We start from the raw sequence: 17,005 nt of genomic DNA on the forward strand, positions 1-17,005 counted from the left end.
GAAGAGTTCTTGGCTCTCTTTACTTGGACCACCTGAGAGTAGGCCAGCCTGTGAGAGGAGACACCCCAGCCCCCAGTTAGGAATGGGACGCCTGGAGACGAGGGGACCATGCAGAGGGCCTGAGCAGAGCCCCAGGGCTAGATCTCCAGGCTGTTTTCAGTGTCTGGGTGTGAAAGTCAGAACTCAAGAGAACAGTCTAGAATTCTAGGAATAAATATAGAATCCCAGGAATGGAATCCGAAATGTTAGCGACACCTCTGGCGCCGAGTGAGACTGCTGAGAGTATTCCAGAGGCGCGTTCTCCTTCTATGACCGGAGTTTAGAGGTCGGGGATGGGGGACTTGGTCTCTGGAGGAACATTCTGATTCTCTGATTTGGGGGCCTGACTCCCTGTGGGCGGAACTGAAGCCTCCAAGAGTGAAGCCTGAGACTCTGAGGTCAGTTTGAGGGGTTCAGAGGGTGGGGTCCCCGGTTCAAGGGGCTGGGTCCGGTCCTCAGAGGGCCGGTCGGTTGCCTCAAGGGGCGGGGCCAGGACTTCAGGGGGCGGAGTCCCAGATTCCACAGCCGGGTCCTCGCTGCCTGGAGCTGAGTCCCTGGCCTTGTAGAAGCGCGCGAAGGTGTCCGAGGGCTTGCCCCCCAACTGTGGGGCGAATCCAGCCGCTTGTGCTAGCTCCCCGACCCGGCTGGAGAACGCCTGCAGCTGCTCCTGCCGCAGGTCCACTAGGAACCTGGAACCAGGAAAGCGGCGGGTTAGGGGGCCCCGCTTTCCGCCGCCGGCCTGGAAGTTTCCCGCCCTGCCCTCTGCTGGCTCACTGGGCTAACTCGACAATCAGGCGTCCTCCGGGGGCCACGCAGGCCCCCAGCTCTGGGCTGAGAAGATGGACCATCCTGTGGAGAGAAAAGGGGAAGGCTGAGGCTCAGACTTTGAGGTTCTGGGAGAAGAAGGGAGGCTGGGGACCTGGACACTGATTGAGGAGGGTCTGGGGGCCTGGATTCCTGAGTCTGAGGGAGGAGGGGTTGGGTGAGGAAGATCTGGGCGCCTCCCGGGTCCTCTTACCCACAGGCCACGTAGAGGAGCTGGAACTGTCCCTTGTAGCAGCTCTTGTGGTGGAGGGTGTGGGCAGAATCAAGGGACAGGAAGTGGACAGTGAAAGGCTCCAGGGCAGGGGCTACTGGGGAAGGGAAGACTGGCAGGGTTAGGCAGACACTGGAAGCTTGGAGATGACTCTCCTCGTCCATCTTCAGGCCTTTTGTCTTCCTTTCTCTTGGGTAGATCCCTGGAAAATTCTGGGAAGATTGGCCTGGCAGGCAGAAACCCATTTTACAGACTAGGCAACTGAGATTCACGAGACGAAAAGGGAGTGGGTGACCCAAGGCCACACGTCATTAATTCACCCGGGAGGGCCAACCTAGGTAATGGGTAGACGGAGGCACGAGCAGATTTGGGGTCGGGGGATTCTCCAACGGTATAATCTGAAACCTAGAACCTCGTTAAAGTGTTCTCAGCCTCTTGAATATCTGCACGTGGGGTCACAATTCTGCCAATTCTGCTACTGGAACTCAGAATGGTAAGGACGGTGGATGTGACGGCTGGACTGTGGAGAAGGCTGAGCGCCGAAGAATTGGTGCTTTTGAACTGTGGTGCTGGAGAAGGCTCTTGAGAGTCCCTTGGACTGCAAGGGGATCCAACCAGTCCATTCTGAAGGAGATCAACCCTGGGATTTCTTTGGAAGGAATGATGCTAAAGCTGAAACTCCAGGACTTTGGCCACCTCATGCGAAGAGTTGACTCATTGGAAAAGACTCTGATGCCGGGAGGGATTGGGGGCAGGAGGAGAAGGGGACGACAGAGAATGAGATGGCTGGATGGCATCACGGACTCGATGGACGTGGGTCTGAGTGAACTGCGGGAGTCGGTGATGGACAGGGAGGCCTGGCGTGCTGCGATTCATGGGGTCGCAGAGTCGGACACGACTGAGCGACTGAACTGAACTGAACTGAACTGAAGGATGGTGTCAAGAGTTGGAAAAGGGAGAGAAATTCAGAGAAGAGTGAAAAACAGACCGGATGTCGGGAAGGGGTGGTCACTTGTCCAGGCTTTAGACACCGTAGCGGTCCATGCTTGTACTTCAAATACCCGTAGCCTGAAGCCTGGGACGAGGGTCCGGGTCCCGCTCTCCCCCAGATGTGAGCGCCCCAGCCCCGCTTGCCACCTCAAGGGAACAGCCCGGGTCCGCAGCTTACCGGACTCCGGGCTTCCCTCCGCGCCGCCCTGCACCTGCTCCGGGTCCCCCTCGGCGGCTCTCGGGTGCCCCCAGGCGGCCATCTCTCGGAAGAGCTCGGTCACGTTGTGCTCGGTGATCTCGCATGCGGTCTTTGGGGGTAGAAGGGGCGTGGCCAGACGCTGAGCTAGGACCGCAGGGCCGCGGTGGCACCGAGGGGCCTAGAGAACGCTCCCCTTCCCACGCCCCCACCCCCAGAATAGGCATCTGGCGGACGCACTTAGATTTCCCGACTGGGCCTGGGAAGTAGAGGGGTGGGGCTGTCACGTGGACGTAGCGAAGGGCGGTGCCCGGGCGGCAGAGGTGGGGCCCGGGGCAGAGGCAGGACTCGAGCGGCGGGGGCGGGGCCTGGAGGCGGGGGCGGGGCCCGAGCGGCGGGGCGGGGCCTCGCGTACCCTCTCGGGCCCCAGCACCTCCAGCCTCAAACCTTGACCGGCTGCCCGTTGCTGGTCCTCAGGAGGGTCTCATCGTCCGCTTCTATGCCGAAGGCCACGAATGGCCCCGTGGCGATGTCCCCCCAATACCCGCGCGCTGCCACGCGCTCCCCGCGCTGGGAAAGCAGGGAGAGAGGATAATGTTGGGGAACTCGGATTCTGGGGCTCCCCAGCCGCTAGAATCAGCAGCATCCAGGGCGCACGCACGTGGCTCAAAAGGCGACCGGACGCCAGGGTCCTGTTAGGCACGTGATAGGCGCTGGAGTCTCTGAGTTCAAAGGCGACGCCCGTGTCCCTCCAGCGCCTGAACTCGCGGGTATGGATAACTCGGGCCTGGAAGGAGCGGGGAGCAAGGAAAGAGGCCTCTGTGAAACTTACCGGCCCCAGCCCCGCCTCCTCCACCCCCGGGACCCTAGACCCCAGCCCTTCCTCCTCCACCCCCGGGACGGGGACCCCAGGCCCGCCTCCTCCACCCCCGGGACCGGGACCCCAGCCCCGCCTCCTCCACCCCCGGGACCGGGACCCCAGCCCCGCCCGCAGCCCTCACCCCACGGTCGTGCAGCTTCATGTGCAGGTCCCAGTCGCTGACGCCGTGCCGCGCGTCGTACCGGGAGCCCAGGTACTGGCGCAGCCTCGAGTCCCACAGGCGGCGCATGGGGAAAGCCTCCGGCCCCTTCTCCCCTCCAGCCCAGAAACGGAACACGGCCTCCAGGGCGTCGCGTTCGCGGAACTGCGCGGCCAGGCCGGTGTGGGGGAGAACGAGGGAGAGGGGGCTGCAGGGACCGTGGCGTCTCCCCCCGACCCTCCCTTCCCCAGCGGGGCGTGGGGAACGATTCTCGCGGCTCTCCGCTGAAGGGACCGAGGCTCCGAGAGCAGAGGACACTCCCTGGGCCATTTGGCCCGGTGGGAGCTGGGGAGCCCTCAGGCCGCTCCATCCACGCAGACCCTGTTGGACGGCCCGGTCGCCACCCGGGTCCCCGGCGGGGACGGTCGGAGGCCGCGCGGAGGCACCTTGAGGGCGCCCAGGCTGAGCCAGGGCAGCTGCTCCTCCAGGCGGTCGGGCTCCGGCACCAGGTGAGCCAGGCGGCCGGCCTGGGCGCGCACGAAGGCGGCCACCGGGGGGCGCAGCAACGCGTTCCCCCACACCTCCAGGAAGGTCTCGCTCCTCTCTGCGGAGAGTAGGGAGAAAATAATGGAGGGAGCAGAGGGGTGAGTCCACACGTGAGATCCGTGACGGCGACGCCACTTTATAGAGATGGTATTCTCCCACAGTCGTGTAATGAACATGGCGAACCCAGGCAAGTTCCCCACCCATCCCCAAAGCTAAAACATGAAGAGTAACTTCCACCTCACCTGGGTCTCCTCGCCTATTCCTACGCCCCAGCCCCGCAGGTAACCCCAACCCTGAATTTCCTGCTTAAGTTTCTCTTGCCTTACAAAAGGCAAGGTTAAAAAAAAAAAAAAAAAGGAAAGGTTATAGAGAGATGGAGATGAAGATTTATGTGTGTTAGCAGAATCTTGTAAGACAGAACTAGGGCTTCCCGGTGGCTCAGCAGGAAAGAATCTGCCTGCTAATGCAGGAGACCAGGGTTTGATCCCTGGATCAGGAAGATCCCCTGGAGAAGGTTATGGCAAACCCCTCCAATATTCTTGCTTGGGAAATCTCACAGACACAGGAGACTTTGGCAGGCTACAGTCCATAGTGTTGCAGACAGTTGGACACGACTAGGACTGGAGAAGGCGATGGCACCCCACTCCAGTACTCTTGCCTGGAAAATCCCAGGGACGGAGGAGCCTGGTGGGCTGCAGTCCATGGGGTCACTAAGAGTCAGACACAACTGAGCGACTTCACTTTCACTTTTCACTTTCATGCATTGGAGAAGGAAATGGCAACCCACTCCAGTGTTCTTGCCTGGAGAATCCCAGGGATGGGGGAGCTTGGTGGGCTGCCGTCTATGGGGTCGCACAGAGTCCGACACGACTGAAGTGACTTAGTAGCGGCAGGTCAAGAAGCAACAGTTAGAACTGGACATGGAACAACAGACTGGTTCCAAATAGGAAAAGGAGTACATCAAGGCTGTATATTGTCACCCTGCTTATTTAACTTATATGCAGAGTACATCATGAGAAATGCTGGACTGGAAGAAACACAAGCTGGAATCAAGATTGCTGGGAGAAATATCAATAACCTCAGATATGCAGATGACACCACCCTTATGACAGAAAGTGAAGAGGAGCTAAAAAGCCTCTTGATGAAAGTGAAAGAGGAGAGCGAAAAAGTTGGCTTAAAGCTCAACATTCAGAAAATTAAGATCATGGCATCCGGTCCCATCACTTCATGGGAAATAGATGGGGAAACAATAGAAACAGTGTCAGACTTTATTTTTTTGGGCTCCAGAATCACTGCAGATGGTGACTGCAGCCATGAAATTAAAAGACGCTCCTTGGAAGAAAAGTTATGACCTACCTAGATAGTATATTCAAAAGCAGAGACATTACTTTGCCAACTAAGGTCCGTCTAGTCAAGGCTATGGTTTTTCCTGTGGTCATGTATGGATGTGAGCGTTGGACTGTGAAGAAGGCTGAGCGCCAAAGAATTGATGCTTTTGAACTGTGGTGCTGGAGAAGGCTCTTGAGAGTCCCTTGGACTGCAAGGAGATCCAACCAGTCCATTCTGAAGGAGATCAACCCTGGGATTTCTTTGGAAGGAATGATGCTAAAGCTGAAGCTCCAGTACTTTGGCCACCTCATGCGAAGAGTTGACTCATTGGAAAAGACTCTGATGCTGGGAGGCATTGGGGGCAGGAGGAGAAGGGGACGACCGAGGATGAGATGGCTGGATGGCATCACGGACTCAATGGACGTGAGTCTGAGTGAACTCTGGGAGATGGTGATGTACAAGGAGGCCTGGCGTGCTGTGATTCATGGGGTCGCAAAGAGTCGGACACGACTGAGCAACTGAACTGAACTGAACTGAACTTAGTTGTTTAAGAACCTTATAAGAGAGAACGATATACTTTTAGTTAGGTTAGATAAGTTCTAGTTTAAGAGCCTTTACAAGATGCATTAAGAAATTCTGTGCAATGTCTTCTGAAAGCCCTGGGCTCTTAATGACACCTACCATCCTTAATCATGGTAACAATAATCGCTAATATGTGTGGAGTCTATATCATAAGCCAGGTGCCATGCATTTTTTTTTCATTAAACTCTTATAAAGAATTCTATGGCGGAAGAACTTTTAGGATCTTCATTTTATAAATGTAGAAACAGAAGCCCAGAAAGGGATAGACACTAGCCCAAGGTCACACAGCAAGCAGAGTCGAATTTGAACACAGCCTGCCTGAGCCTAGGGGAGAACGATTGGCTCTAGGCACCAAGCTGAAGTTTTTATTACTGGAAAACAGTCAATTTCCCACTCAAATCCTCCTCCTCCCCTTTCCTCATTATAGTCTCACTTCCAAGGATGCCTCTTCCAGGCAGATTCCCTGGGGTTCATACCTCTCACTAGGGGAGACTCAAGCCTGAGGGAGGCTTTGGGTAGGACAGAGCTCAGCTCAGCCAAATGGTCCCCACATCCGGAGGACTCATGACCTCTCAGGAACTCCCTGGATCTCTTTTGGGCTACTCCCTCATCAGGAGGTTTTAAATGCTTACACTGTGTTAAGCACAGTTCTGAGAGTTGTATGTGGATTATCTCCTGGAATTCTCTGAATGAGTCTCGGAAGCCTTCTTTTTAGCCCCATTTCAAAGGTAGGAAGAGCTGAGGCTGTAAGGGCTACCAGATGAGTGAGCAAGTGATGGAATAGGGAACAATGTGCAACGTGCTTAATTTCACCATTGGAACGCCAGAACTCCTTCAGGAAGGGGAAGGGCTGGGGGCCAGATGGCCTGGGTCTTTGCTGACCTTGCAGCCCCATCTTCTCAGGATCCTCCAGGGCTAGGCTGAAGATCAGTATGTGTCGGGCTACAGCTTCCAGATTATTCTCCAGCACATAAAACTAAAAGGACGGGCAGGGAAGAACAATTCTGAGATCTGTGTCCCTGGCTCCCAGCAGACCCAGGAGTCGAAAATCTCAGCCCCCTCCTCCCACAGGACCCCGGAGACTTGTGCACCAGTCCCGCTCTTCCGATCACAGAAACGTGGGCACTCAGAACCCTCCTCTCCGTCACTACTCAGGAGGCCCCATCTTTAGACACTTCCCCCCACTTCAACCTAGGAGCCCCCAACTCCAGCCCCATCCTTCCCCAGGACCTAGGAGTCTGGGTCCCCAGCTCCCTCCTCCCTCAAGGACTCAGGAAACTGGACTCTCATCTTCATCCTCCTTCCCAGACCCCATAATCCCAGCTCACGTGGAACCTCCTTCGAGGCCAGAGAGCTGCCCGGGCCAAGGTCCGTAGCAGGTGCCGCCCATCCACTGAACCTAACAGCAGGACATTTAGCTCGGGGTTCTCGGCCTGCGAATCTGGATCCACAGGAGGACCTGATAAGATGATAGAAGGCTGGAGTTTGCGGCCTGGAGAGCGTCCCCTGCAGCCACCCTCAGCAAGACTTGCACCCCTGGCCTCGGTTTCAACTGGAGCTGTGCCTCTAAGCGTTCCGGAACTCGGAGTCCACAGAGGCATCTAGGCTGCCCACTGGGCGGGGGGCGCCCTTGGAGCCCCCGAGAACGTTAGCGTTCTGTCTGCCAGGCTGTGAAGGCAGCGGCTGCGTCGCAAGATTTGTGATCCTGAGCGGGGAACTCACCCTCAGCCTGCAGGTCCACTGCCGGGGACAGGCCCCACCAGGACACAGAGCCAAAGCCCGTGCCCGAGCCTGCCGGCGTAGTCATCGCCGTGCGATCCGGACAACCTGGGAATCCCCAAACATCGAGTCTCCGTTGCCCACCCGTTCCCCTCGCACCTGCCCCGACTTCTCGCCTCTTCCACACCCGCCTCACCTTTATCCTTCCAAATAACCCGAGACACCCCCTCCCTCCCTGCTCGGGGCTGCGCTAAGGTCCAAAGGGTCCTCTTCAACTGCTGCCCACAGTCCCCGCCCTTTTCAATCATTCGGCCAATGGGAGTGTGTGGGTTGGCACCGCCGCGATCAACTGGCCAATGAGAGTGAGCTAGACCTGCCGCTGCGAACTTTTGGCCAATGGAAGCGCTGACGGACGACCACCGGGCTTGTGGGCTTGAGGGCTTGAGGACGCGGTCGTCATGACAACAGAGCTGGCGAAGGGGCGGGGCCAGGAGAGGCTGGGACGGAGCCTGGGGCGGTCCAAATTTCTGGAAGCCGGAGGCCTGGACCGATCCAACATTTAGACAGAACGGAACCGAATCTTGGTAAACCCAAGTTAAACTGAGGTGAACTAGACCTCAAACTGTACACTTCTGTGTCCCCATTTTCCCTCTCATCCTGGCTCTACCACCCAGGACTTCTCTTACCAGGTGGGAAACACAGCCAAGTGCTGGGACCAGCTAGCACTGGCCCCTGGTTGCTAAATGTTAGGGAACTTTGTGACCTGGTTGTTATACACAATCATTACTAAAAATTAGTTTTACTAAATTAATTACTAAAAATTAAATTCAGTAAAATACATTAAATAAAAGTGACCATACTCAAAATTCACCACTTCCTATTTTATTTTACTGTTATCAATGGTCTCAAGGTTAGTTACAACTATTGTACCTGCAGGAAGAAAATGGTATTTTAATGGGGTCGTTTAAGAAATGAAATTGGCAAACTATGACCACAGGCTGTCTACTTTTGTAAATAAAGTTTATTAGAACAGGGCCAGTATTAGACTAGGGCAGAGAGGCCCAAGTGAAGGATCAGATCCTGCCATTAATTTCTTTAATATTTTTCCATCTTGGATTTCTTTTTTGTATTAGTTTGGATTTTTTTTTAAAAAATGCAGTAAGGGCTTCCCTGGTGGCCCAGTGGTTAAGAATCCCCCTTGCAATTTGATGCAAAGAGTTGACCTGTCTGGGAGTCCCACAAGGTCAGGGACTTAAGTGAGACACGTCTCTATATCATCCCCACCACTCAGCTCAGGGAACAGCACCCACGGAGTGCTGGCTCTTTGCCTCCTCTCCTCACCCAGCTCCATGAATTTAGACGAGTCAGTTACCCTTTCCGTGCCTCCATTTCCCGCTCTGTAAAGTGGGAAGGGTAACGTGAAGTCAGCAGGCGATTGGTGGACTGAATGGGGGTCTGTCTGCCTGCTGAGGCCAGTCCTGGGCGCTGGGAAGGAAATGATGGCTGAGTCCCTCCAGGGTTCTAGTCCCTCAGCCCACTGGAGCCCCAGATGCTGACTCTCTCCAGCGAGACTTACTGCCTTTCATCCTCATTACCACCACTCCCCAAAACACTTCCTCCACAGAGGAGCCAGAGGAATCTTAAAAGTAGACCAAGCCAGGCCACGTCCCTCTAAAACCGCCTGAGGGTCCTCACTGCAGGTACACACAATCCCAGCGCCTTGGGTTTATCTCCCGGCGCCTATATGATCTGGCTCTTGGCTGTGTCTCTTTTTTGGCCACCTGATGTGAAGAACTGACTCTTTGGAAAAGACCCTAATGCTGGGAAAGATTGAAGGCAGGAGAAGAAGGGGAAGACAGGGGATGAGATGGTTGGATGGCATCACTGACTCGATGGACATGAGTCTGAGCAGGCTTCGGGTGTTGGTGATGGACAGGGATGCCTGGCAGGCTGCGGTCGGTCCATGGGGTCACAAAGAGTCGGACCCGACTGAGCGACTGAACTGACTGACTGATGCCACATGCCTTCTGAGATCTTAGTTCCCTGACCAGAGATTTAAACTGCACCCCAGATGATGAAAGGAAGGGGAAAAAAAGAAGGGAGGGAAATATGGGTATGAAAATCTACATATATCATGGGCAAGGGAGCAGAAAAATTCATGAATAACTAAGTGAATTCTCACTGACTCCTCAGAGCAAACATGCAGTAGGTATTACCATTATCACGATTTTTTCAGATGAGGAAACTGAAGCTTTGAGGGCTGAGTGAATGAACCAATGAAGGAGTGAATGGAGAGTCGGTGGGTGACAGGGTGGATGGATGAAGGGGTGGGTGACTGGCTGGGTGAGTTTCCGTGCATGTTTCCAGGATGGGCCGCCCTGTCCTCGCCCTTGTGCGATCCCACCCGTGGAGGGCCCCTTTGGGTTCCCAGCCCCCACCCCTGCACACCCCCATCAAGGAGCATCGGTACAGGCCAGCAAAGTTGCTGAGTGTTTATTTGGTCCCAGGAGTGGTGTAGGAATCAGACTGGGGACAGGAGTGGGTGATCCTGTGCAGGAAAGGGCATTGGGAACCAAGGGGATAGTAGGCTGGGATCACTGATTGTCAAAGCAGAGGGCGGGACCCTGGGGTAGGGGGAGGCCAGACTGCCTCCCTTTCCCCAGGGGCCCCTGGGGCTTCTGGGTATGTGCTCTATCGGGGGAGTTAGCAAGTTCTCATGATTGGCATAATGTTGGGGGAGAAGGCAGGAACGGGTAGAGTGGGGGGTGTTGGCCTTAAAGGTGGGCATGGGCGTGGCTTTGGGCAGGGGCCTGGGGGCAGGGGCTTGAGGGTGGGCATCAGGGTGCTGGCGGCGGCCTCACTCGGTCAGGGGGTCGCAGTGAGTGCCACTGGGCAATGGGCCGCCGGGGGTTGGCCAGCATGTCTGCCCAGTGCCGCAGGCCAGCCCCCCCGGCCGCTGCCCCTACGGCCACCCTCCCGATGGCCTCGTTCTTGCCCAGCTTGTCGTAGTCCAGCACAGTCAGCTCCACCTGCACCTTCTGGGGTGGGCAGGAGACGGAGAGGAGACAGAAAGTGGGGTAAGAACGCACACGGAGGGACTCAGTTATCATTACTGAGGAGACCCTCTTCCTGAGCTCTGGGGAGCCTCCATAGGTGCCTGGGCTAAGGCTTCATCTGGAGCTTGGAGAGGGAGAGGGTGAGGGCCCTGCTGGATGGTTACAGGAGTGTACTGGAGTCTTCCTGCGACCGAGTTTTAAAGCAGATAAACCCTCAGGACCTCTGTTGCTCAGAGGCTCCTTAGGGTGCAGGGTTCTAATGGGGGCACATCTTCAAGACTGTTAAACGGCTGGGTGGGCCTGGCCTCAGGGTTGCGGGTCTCTTTTTCTCAGTAACCAGAGTTCCTACGGGTGCTGGGCATCCAGTCTTGCTTGGGTGGGCGGGGCTTCCTGGTCCTCATGGGGGAAACTGAGACTGAGAACACAATTAGACCCCCAAGACCTGGCTCCTAGGGGCTGCTAAGGAGGCTCTCCTCCCTTAGCAACGGGTGTTTCTAAGGGCCTGGGGGAAAGGCTGCTCTGGCAGGGGCGGTGGGTAGGTGTGCCCTCACCTGGACCTGGTCACAGGGCACCTCAAAGCTGAAGGCCTCGTTGTAATAGGGGTTCAGAGTGTTCTTCTTGATGGTGGTTTTCTTCTTCCGCACCTTTTTGCCGCCCTGCAGCAGGTGGACCTTGACATACGGATCTGGGGGGAGGGAGGAGGAATCTTATAGCTCCCCTCACTCTGCTGAATCCAGGGAGAATGCCTGAGGCTCTTCGGAACAACATAGAGACAGCCCACGGACCCCTCAGGCCCTCTCTCTCTGTGCCCAAATCGAATCTAAATCGTCCATGGCAGCCTGGACCTTCCTCTCCCCGGTGAGACCCTCGAGGACCCAGAAACTGCGGGAGCCTGAGTCTGAGACCCGGCTCCGCCCAGCACCACAGTCGTTTGCGGCTTCCGCGCACCTGACAGCCCCCCCACGTCCATCTTCTTCAGGTTTTTGGCCTCCAGGACGATGACGGTGAGCTTCCCGGCCGTGGGGACATAGCGGAGGGAGAAGCAGATGTCTCCTAGTTTCTCCTGCTGAGAGAGGAAGCAGGACCTGTCCTCGGATCCCGGGCTCCTCCCGCAGCCCCTCTGCGACCTTCCTTCCCGCCCTCTCTGCTCGGAATGGTACGGTCCGGAGCGAGGCCCGCCCCCACCCGGACGCCTGTGCTGATTGGCCCGGGTCTGGGATGGGAGGGCCCAGCCGTGGGGGCGTGGCCACGAGCGCTCACCTCCTCGCGAGGCGCCGCCTGCAGCTCGCGCCAGGCCAGCACCGGCCGCCCCAAGTCCACGGAGCTCATAGGAACTCGCACCTCCCCGATGGCGTCGTTGCGGGAGAAGCGGTCGAAGTCGTACACCGCCATGACCAGGACCCGGCCCCCCAGCTCCACGTAGGGGACCTGGATGAGGGGCGGGCGCAGAGAAAGCACAAAGTGAGGCGCAGCACATCCACGTGGAAAGCGGTGAGTGGGGGCAGTGGGGGACCAAAGGAAGAGTCGGGGGTGTCCATGGAGCCCAAATGGGATAGCCCAAGGGCCAGCGGAGCAGTCCAGGGGCCAGCACTGCTCTCGAAGGGACAGCACAGGGTCCAGTGGAATAGTCCACAGAGCTGGTGGTAGCTGCCACCAGTAAAAGCTGAAGGGACTGTGGCGCCAGTGTTCCAGACTGGGGACGGGCTGCTGGGCACGGAGCCCTGAGGCCACGAGCTCACCTTGAAGGCAAAAGTCTCCCCAAAGTGAGGGTTCAGCGTCTGCCGATGCACCCTGGTCTCGTGCCGCCTCCGTTTGTCTGGCAGCAGGTAGACCCGTACGTAGGGGTCAGAGGAGCCGCCTATGTCCAAGGCTGCCAGTCCCTCAGCTTGCACGATGCCCACCAGCAGCTGGACAGTGATGAGAGGACCCTAGTCTCAGCTTCCCTTCTGAAGCCTCCTCCAAAAAGGGACTAGAGCTCCTGGCGCCCTCCCGTCCAAAGCTTCCCTCCGCCTCCACACCCACCTGGCCAGTCTGGAAATCATAGTCCAGTGAGTACCGCAGTCGTCCTAGTTCATTCTTCTCAGCCACCTGCTGCCCTGGTCCCGAGGGCGTCGGCTCCAGCTCCTCCACTTCTGGCTGCACCTTAGGGAGCCAGGGGCAAGGGCAGGTGAACTCCTCCCCTGACAGTGGTGTCCTCCAGGCCCAGAAGCCCAGGGAGACTCACAGAACCCTCTGGCTAAACCTGAACATTTGCAAGCTAAGCAGAGTCGGTGTTTGACTAGTGATGTCTGCCACAGGCGGAGACGAGCCATGGCAACACACACGGTGGTATGCTGGTCAGTGTTGGATTAGTGATATCTGCTACCGGTAGCACACAGGCGCGGTGACGCTCATGCAGTGTGTTTGTCATGCCTAGACTAACAGAACAAGCGCTGACAGCGTCTCTCTGCCTACAGGATGGACGCAGATTTTAGTTCACACGTTAATGGATGTATTGGGGTGATGGTCCAAATTGCCACGTTGATTAGTGATCCTGGATGGAAAAACATGGAGGGAAAATGGCATATATAGTGCATACTTGCCATTCTAAACTAGCACAACGAAGTCAGAAGACTTCTAGTCACTGATTTTCTAGATGTAATGTGAATAGTAGTAGTCGTAGTGTGGTAGAATGCCTTCTCTTCCGAGATTCTGACTCAGTAAGTGGCGCAAGATCCAGGACTTGCATTTCAACGAGCACCCAAAGTGATTCTGATGCTGACGGGGTTTGAAGCTACCGGCTTTAGGAGGGAGGGCTGGAGACTGGACACCAGGACCCTAAAGGGCCTCCCTTACGGGTGATAGTTATAACAGCTATCTGTTGAAAAGGGAGGAGAGGAAACACTAGTCATGGACTAGGACCTCGAGGCTCAGAGACAGTCAATTTCTCAAGGTCACAGAGCCGCTTACTCTGGGTTGGAAACCTAGGACTCTCTGGCTCCCAGGAGAGCCTCATTCCGCTCTGCATTCGGAGGTATAATGCTCAGATACCTGAACCTGTGGCTTTCCGCGCCAATGACCTCTTCCTACTCATGTTTGTGTCAACCTCTCCAGACTGCCCTCCAACCTCCTCCTTTGTCTCCTTGTCCTCCACATCTGTCCTCCACGTGGGCTCTGGGGGATTCATCTTAAAGCCCATGTGACCTTGTCCCTTTCTTGCTCAAAACTTCTGTGGCTCCCAGTTCCCTTCATTACGTGGGTACCACTGAGCTCTCTAGAAGCCTCACCCTCAAGCACAGAATATATGCGTGGGTGCTAAGTTGATTCAGTTGTGTCTGACTCTTTGTGACCCCATGGACTGTAGCCCATCAGGCTCCTCCATCCATGGGATTCTCCAGGCAAGAATACTGGAGTGGGTTGCTGTGCCCTCCTCCAGGGGATCTTCCCAACCCAGGGATCAAACCCATGTCTCTTATGTCTCCTGCATTGAGAGACAGGTTCTTTACCACTGGCGCCACCTGGGAAGCCTAGAGCACAGTATACCTTTATGCTATATCCCAGCTATTGTGAAAACTGAGTTTGTTCTCCAAACATCCCTCATAATCTGGATTCCAGGCCTCAGCACGTGCTCTTCCTTTGAGGTAGAATGTCATTCTCTCTGCTCCCAGTTAACTGAGTCCTTTTGGGTCTCAACACAGAAGTCACCTCCGGAAGACTTCTCAGACCCTCCAGGCTGTCAGCTGGTCGGTTTCTCTGTGCTCCCATATGCCCCATACTGCCTCTAATGTGGCACATACTGCCCTGTGTTGTGAATGTCTGTGTGAATGTCTGACTTCCCCATCTGATTGGAGGTTCTTGTGAATGTCTGGTTCACCTCCAGGTCCCCAGATCCACTTTAGGGCTAGACACACAGGGGAGCTGCTGGGCCATTGAGAGGAGCATGGGCACAGAAACGGCCAGGGCTGAGGAACTGGGTCAGGCCACACCTTGTCTATGTAGCTCCGGCCCAGCTCCTTCACTTCCTGAAGGTGAACCTGGGCTTGGGCCTGGCTCTTCTTGCCCATCCGCCTCCGACAACGCTTCCGGTAGAGACAGAAACAGCAGCTGAAGACGAGGAGGCCTGAGACAAGCACGATGGTGGCCAGAGCCCAGGGGGGCACTGCAGAGGGCATGGAAACAGCAAACACTGAGGCCCCGAGAAGCACCCTGGTCATTCAGACCTGGACCATGTGCTAGCTGAAATCCTGGCCTTGTTTTCCCTCCAGCTATGTCCATTCCATTTTATTCCCATGTTTTCCTTCCAGCTCATCTCATATATAAAACTGAAGCCTTATGGCAGGCTGACACCGTCTGGATTTTCTTATTAGTTCTACCTCCTCTTCTACCCTCATTCTAATTTTTCTGCTCAACCCCTGTGCTTTAAGAAGGTTTAACCTCTCACCGAGTCTTCCTATGTTTAAAAGAAGGGAGAGCTGGACCTTCCGATTCACCAGTCCAAGGTTCCATTCCATTTCACACCCTTGATGTGGGTTTTCATTTTCTTGCAAACCCGTTCCTTATTCATTTCATTTAGATTCCAATCCAGGATTCCTACTATGACCTCACCCGCATTTTCCAGCCCACCAGCCTGAAAACACCCAATCCGGATCCCGCCCCCGAGAATCCCGACGAGGCTTTCCCTCCACTCCGCCCCAAGTCTCGCTCACCGGGGCCGTGGCTGATGCGACTCGAGTCAGGAGGCGTGTCGGGCGCTGGAGGCCCGGGTGTTGGGGGCTCCGGGAACATGACGACGAGGTCTTATGGTTCTTCCTGCGGAGGCACCCAAACGCCCTAGCCCCCCACACCCACCCTGTGAGTCCATTGAGCCCGCCGAACAAGAAAGAACTACAACTCCCATCGGCCCTCTGGGCGGGGGCCGTGTAGGAACCGATCGACTACCGCGAGGCATGCTGGGAGTTGTAGTTTCAGCCTTCCTGCTACGGAGGGCGGAGGCTAGGCGTGGGTTCCGGGAGCACATTCGCGTCCAAAGGGACGCCCCCTCCCTTTAGGCCCCCTAGGAATCCAGTCCCGATGACTTCTGCTCCTTTCTTGGCCTTCCCCGGGGCCTGAACCAGTCGTGGGCGAAGACGGGCGTGGGAACCGGCGCACCAGGTTGCCCAGAGCAACGGCTTGCTCGGCTCGGGCGAGGTGAAGGGAGTGCTGGTTGCCTCGGCAACGGCCTGTTGCTAAGACAACGGGCGGGGCTTACGCACACAAGCGGAGTCCCGGCGGGGCTAGCGGGGGCTAGCGGGGACCCTAGACCCCGACACCCGAGACAAGCGGAGCTGGGGAGGACGCGGCCTTGCCGGTCCGTGCTCGCGCCCGCAGCTGGCTCCTCCCTCCACACCTGCCCCGGAACGGGACGTGAAGACTCAGGCTGCCCTCCGTCTCCCACTCCTGCGGGGAATGTGGGCGGCGGGCGTCTGCCCTGCTGCCTTGGCTGGGCCCCCACATCCTTTTCAGCCTGTTTGTCTCGCCCGCGCGCCCCGAGCTCTGTCTTCACACCTGTCCTCGTGACCGCCTGGGCCTCCATTCTCCAAACCGACGCCTTCCCTATTTCTGTCCATCTCCCCACCGGCTTCTCGCCGCTCCCCCGTCTGGGTTAGCTGGCTTCTGCCTGTTGTCTGGTCCTCGTCTACCAAGGTCTTGCACCCTCTCCCCCGCCTGCGCCTCCCTTCCTTGTGGCTCTTTGTCTCCACGCCTGCGTCTCCCTTCCTTGTGGCTCTTTGTCTCCACACCTGTCTCTAAGTCCCATTCTCTCCGAATCAGGCTCCAGCCCTCCCCCTCCATCTGTTGGTCTCCCCCGGTAGCCCCTCCACCACACACACACACACACACGCTACATCTCTCTACGGATGGGAATGAAGATGGAGCTTGGGGAGGGGTCCCAGCGGCTCCTACCTGTGCGGCAGCTAGACAGGACCCTCCGAAGAGACACAGAGGCGCCGGCCCCTCCCGGACCCCGCCCCCGCACGCGAGGGACTGGCGCTGTCCCCGGTGCTGATCGCAGAGTGCTGCGGGGCGGGGGCGAGGCCGAATGGAGCCACCCCGGTGTGTGCGCGTGTGCGCCTCCGTGTATGAGTGTGAGAGAGCCTCTGTGTGTGTGTGTGTGTGTGTGTATGCGCGCGCGCGTGCGTGTTCCGTAAGTGGAGAGGCCGCCCCACCCCTCGTCTAGCCCCCGAGCCTGGAACCACCAGAACGCCCACGGATATTTATCCTGGTCCCGAGGATTTTCTGCCTTCTAGTCTAGCCATCCTGGCATCCAGTCCGTTTCTCTCCACCTCAGACTCCGCGGCTGCCCAGAGAACCGGCGCCAGATACCGGGTTCTAGGACCCAGAAGACCCTCTCTGGAGGCCAGGGTATTCAGATATCCAGACAGGAGACTAAGCCTGAAATTCACTAGCAAATCGGCTTCACTCCACCCTCTAAGTTCCCCTAGGGCCAGGCCCAGAAGGCAAGCCTCCATGCTCCTAG

General features: G+C 56.9%; 2 protein-coding genes across 3 annotated transcripts; both read right to left on the minus strand.

The window, feature by feature from the left end:
• On the minus strand, positions 1 to 7,909 carry DNAAF3 (dynein axonemal assembly factor 3). The gene is made up of 12 exons (XM_040251944.1): positions 7,653 to 7,909; positions 7,460 to 7,564; positions 7,066 to 7,196; positions 6,620 to 6,713; positions 3,727 to 3,884; positions 3,263 to 3,445; positions 2,923 to 3,048; positions 2,709 to 2,831; positions 2,244 to 2,373; positions 1,058 to 1,172; positions 814 to 888; positions 1 to 728 (listed from the first exon to the last, which is right to left on the minus strand). The coding sequence occupies exons 1-12, from the start codon at positions 7,762 to 7,764 to the stop codon at positions 320 to 322; spliced, it is 1,761 nt and encodes a 586-aa protein (XP_040107878.1). The 5' UTR covers positions 7,765 to 7,909; the 3' UTR covers positions 1 to 319.
• A 2,016-nt stretch (positions 7,910 to 9,925) lies between these two features.
• On the minus strand, positions 9,926 to 16,748 carry SYT5 (synaptotagmin 5). 2 transcript variants are annotated; one of them, XM_040251902.1, is made up of 9 exons: positions 16,432 to 16,748; positions 15,198 to 15,321; positions 14,478 to 14,650; positions 12,535 to 12,654; positions 12,252 to 12,419; positions 11,773 to 11,940; positions 11,461 to 11,578; positions 11,064 to 11,197; positions 9,926 to 10,494 (listed from the first exon to the last, which is right to left on the minus strand). In XM_040251902.1, exons 2-9 carry the CDS (start codon positions 15,274 to 15,276, stop codon positions 10,294 to 10,296), a joined length of 1,161 nt encoding a protein of 386 aa, XP_040107836.1. In that variant the 5' UTR covers positions 15,277 to 15,321; positions 16,432 to 16,748; the 3' UTR covers positions 9,926 to 10,293. The 2 variants fall into 2 exon arrangements, with proteins under 2 accessions (XP_040107836.1, XP_040107837.1); XM_040251903.1 differs by having other exon boundaries at positions 11,461 to 11,575; positions 16,432 to 16,649.
• Positions 16,749 to 17,005: the final 257 nt, after the last annotated feature.

The sequence above is a fragment of the Oryx dammah genome, unplaced genomic scaffold (assembly GCF_014754425.2).
Source record: "Oryx dammah isolate SB20612 unplaced genomic scaffold, SCBI_Odam_1.1 HiC_scaffold_13, whole genome shotgun sequence".
Lineage (NCBI taxonomy): Eukaryota > Metazoa > Chordata > Mammalia > Artiodactyla > Bovidae > Oryx > Oryx dammah.

Bases quoted from the DNA above. Each gene is read 5' to 3' on its own strand.
- DNAAF3 (XM_040251944.1), bottom strand. From the start codon at position 7,764: ATGATTGAAAAGGGCGGGGACTGTGGGCAGCAGTTGAAGAGGACCCTT. The intron at 3,885-6,619 runs GTCAGCAAAGAC...TACTCTCCGCAG, and splicing joins TGAGAAGATGGGGCTGCAAG to AGAGGAGCGAGACCTTCCTG. The intron at 2,832-2,922 runs GTGCGTGCGCCC...CTGCTTTCCCAG, and splicing joins CCGGTCGCCTTTTGAGCCAC to CGCGGGGAGCGCGTGGCAGC.
- SYT5 (XM_040251902.1), bottom strand. From the start codon at position 15,276: ATGTTCCCGGAGCCCCCAACACCCGGGCCTCCAGCGCCCGACACGCCT. The intron at 14,651-15,197 runs GTGAGCGAGACT...TGCCCTCTGCAG, and splicing joins TCGCATCAGCCACGGCCCCG to TGCCCCCCTGGGCTCTGGCC. The intron at 10,495-11,063 runs GTGAGGGCACAC...TGCCCACCCCAG, and splicing joins TGCCCTGTGACCAGGTCCAG to AAGGTGCAGGTGGAGCTGAC.